The sequence below is a fragment of the Gavialis gangeticus genome, unplaced genomic scaffold, assembly GCF_001723915.1.
Source record: "Gavialis gangeticus isolate Ggan-Ray unplaced genomic scaffold, GavGan_comp1, whole genome shotgun sequence".
Taxonomy (NCBI): domain Eukaryota; kingdom Metazoa; phylum Chordata; order Crocodylia; family Gavialidae; genus Gavialis; species Gavialis gangeticus.
In genome coordinates, this window is record NW_017729022.1 from 169,885,402 (window position 1) to 169,886,627 (window position 1,226).

The 1,226-nt window shown below is 61.4% G+C and overlaps 1 protein-coding gene across 1 annotated transcript in view; it reads left to right on the plus strand.

Moving 5' to 3' along the window:
- The first annotated feature begins 840 nt into the window (after positions 1-840).
- The window catches only part of HLX (H2.0 like homeobox), a 45,653-nt gene continuing 45,267 nt past the window's right edge, over positions 841-1,226 (plus strand). The window contains exon 1 of the mRNA XM_019515908.1: positions 841-957. Within this exon, the coding sequence (XP_019371453.1) occupies positions 841-957 (117 nt within the window). The remainder of the gene's footprint in view (positions 958-1,226) is intronic.

Below are 1,226 nucleotides of genomic sequence, written 5' to 3' on the forward strand. Positions count from 1 at the left end.
CCCACTCCCCCTTGTGTGGTACAGAGCTCCCCCCCACCCACAGCAGCAGCAGCAGCTGTCCCAGTGCTCATAGCCCACTACTGACTGGCAGAGCCCCCCAGAAGCATGGCACAGTCCCAGCCACTTGGAACCTGGCACCACCTGTGCCACATGGCACCACACTGACCCAGCCTGCTCGCGCATGCCCTCAACCAAAACTGGGCTCTTCCTGCTGTCACCTGAGGTTCCAGCACTGCATGCAGGGGATGTGCATCAACATACCCAGCCACAAACCCCATACTCACAAACCCCACACCCCTCCAAACCCCTGCTCAAACCCCACACCCACCCTCCACACCCCTTCTCCCCAAACCCAACATCCCCCCACACATCTCACACCCTGTGTGCCCAACCCCAAACAGGGTGGGATGGGACCTGCTGGCAGGGGCTGTGGCTACAGGGAGAACTGCCACACTGGAGCTCTGCCCTGTGCCCACACCAGTGCTGGGACATGTGACCCCAGCCTGGGGGTCTCCTGGAACCACTTGGGTGTGTGAGGAGCTGGGAGGAGGGGTGGAGGAGGCAGCAAGTGTGTGTGTGTGTGTGAGAGAGAGAGAGAGAGAGAGCTGGAGGTAGGGATGGGGATGATGGAGTGCTCTGGGTAGGAGAGGCCACCAGAGCCAGGCTGGCCTCCCCTTGCCCCCTAGAGCAGCCTGTTTAGGGGGAGGCTGGCCTGGGGTGCAGCAGCATTGCGGAGGGGGTGGGGGACTGGCGCTGGTGTTTCTTTCTGGAGAAGATCCCTGAAGGGAGGGCAGGGCCATGGGCAGCTCTTTGTTACAGGACAGGTGGTGGGTGGAGGTTATGACCTGCAAAGACACCTGGGACCAGGGAGAGGAGGCATGGGACCAGCACGAGGAGGTGCAGGACCGGGCAGACAGAGAGTTCCAGGTTAAGCTCCTGGCCCTGGAATATGAGCAGGTAGAGGTACTTTAGGAGAAGAACACCATCCTGGACCAGACAGTGCAGGCCACAGAAGACAACCACTAGGTGTTGGACACCGTTCTGGCCCTGGCAGTCAACTTCATGCTGCCTACTGCCTAATCCCTGACCCGAGCCCCACCTGCCTCCTGGCAGCCACCCACTGCCCAGCAGCAGGCCTCTGCCTTGGCCTGGGAAGAGATCTTGAGCCACCTACAGTAGCCAGGAGCCCCTGCCCTGGATCCTGCATCAGGTCTGGCACCACCTGC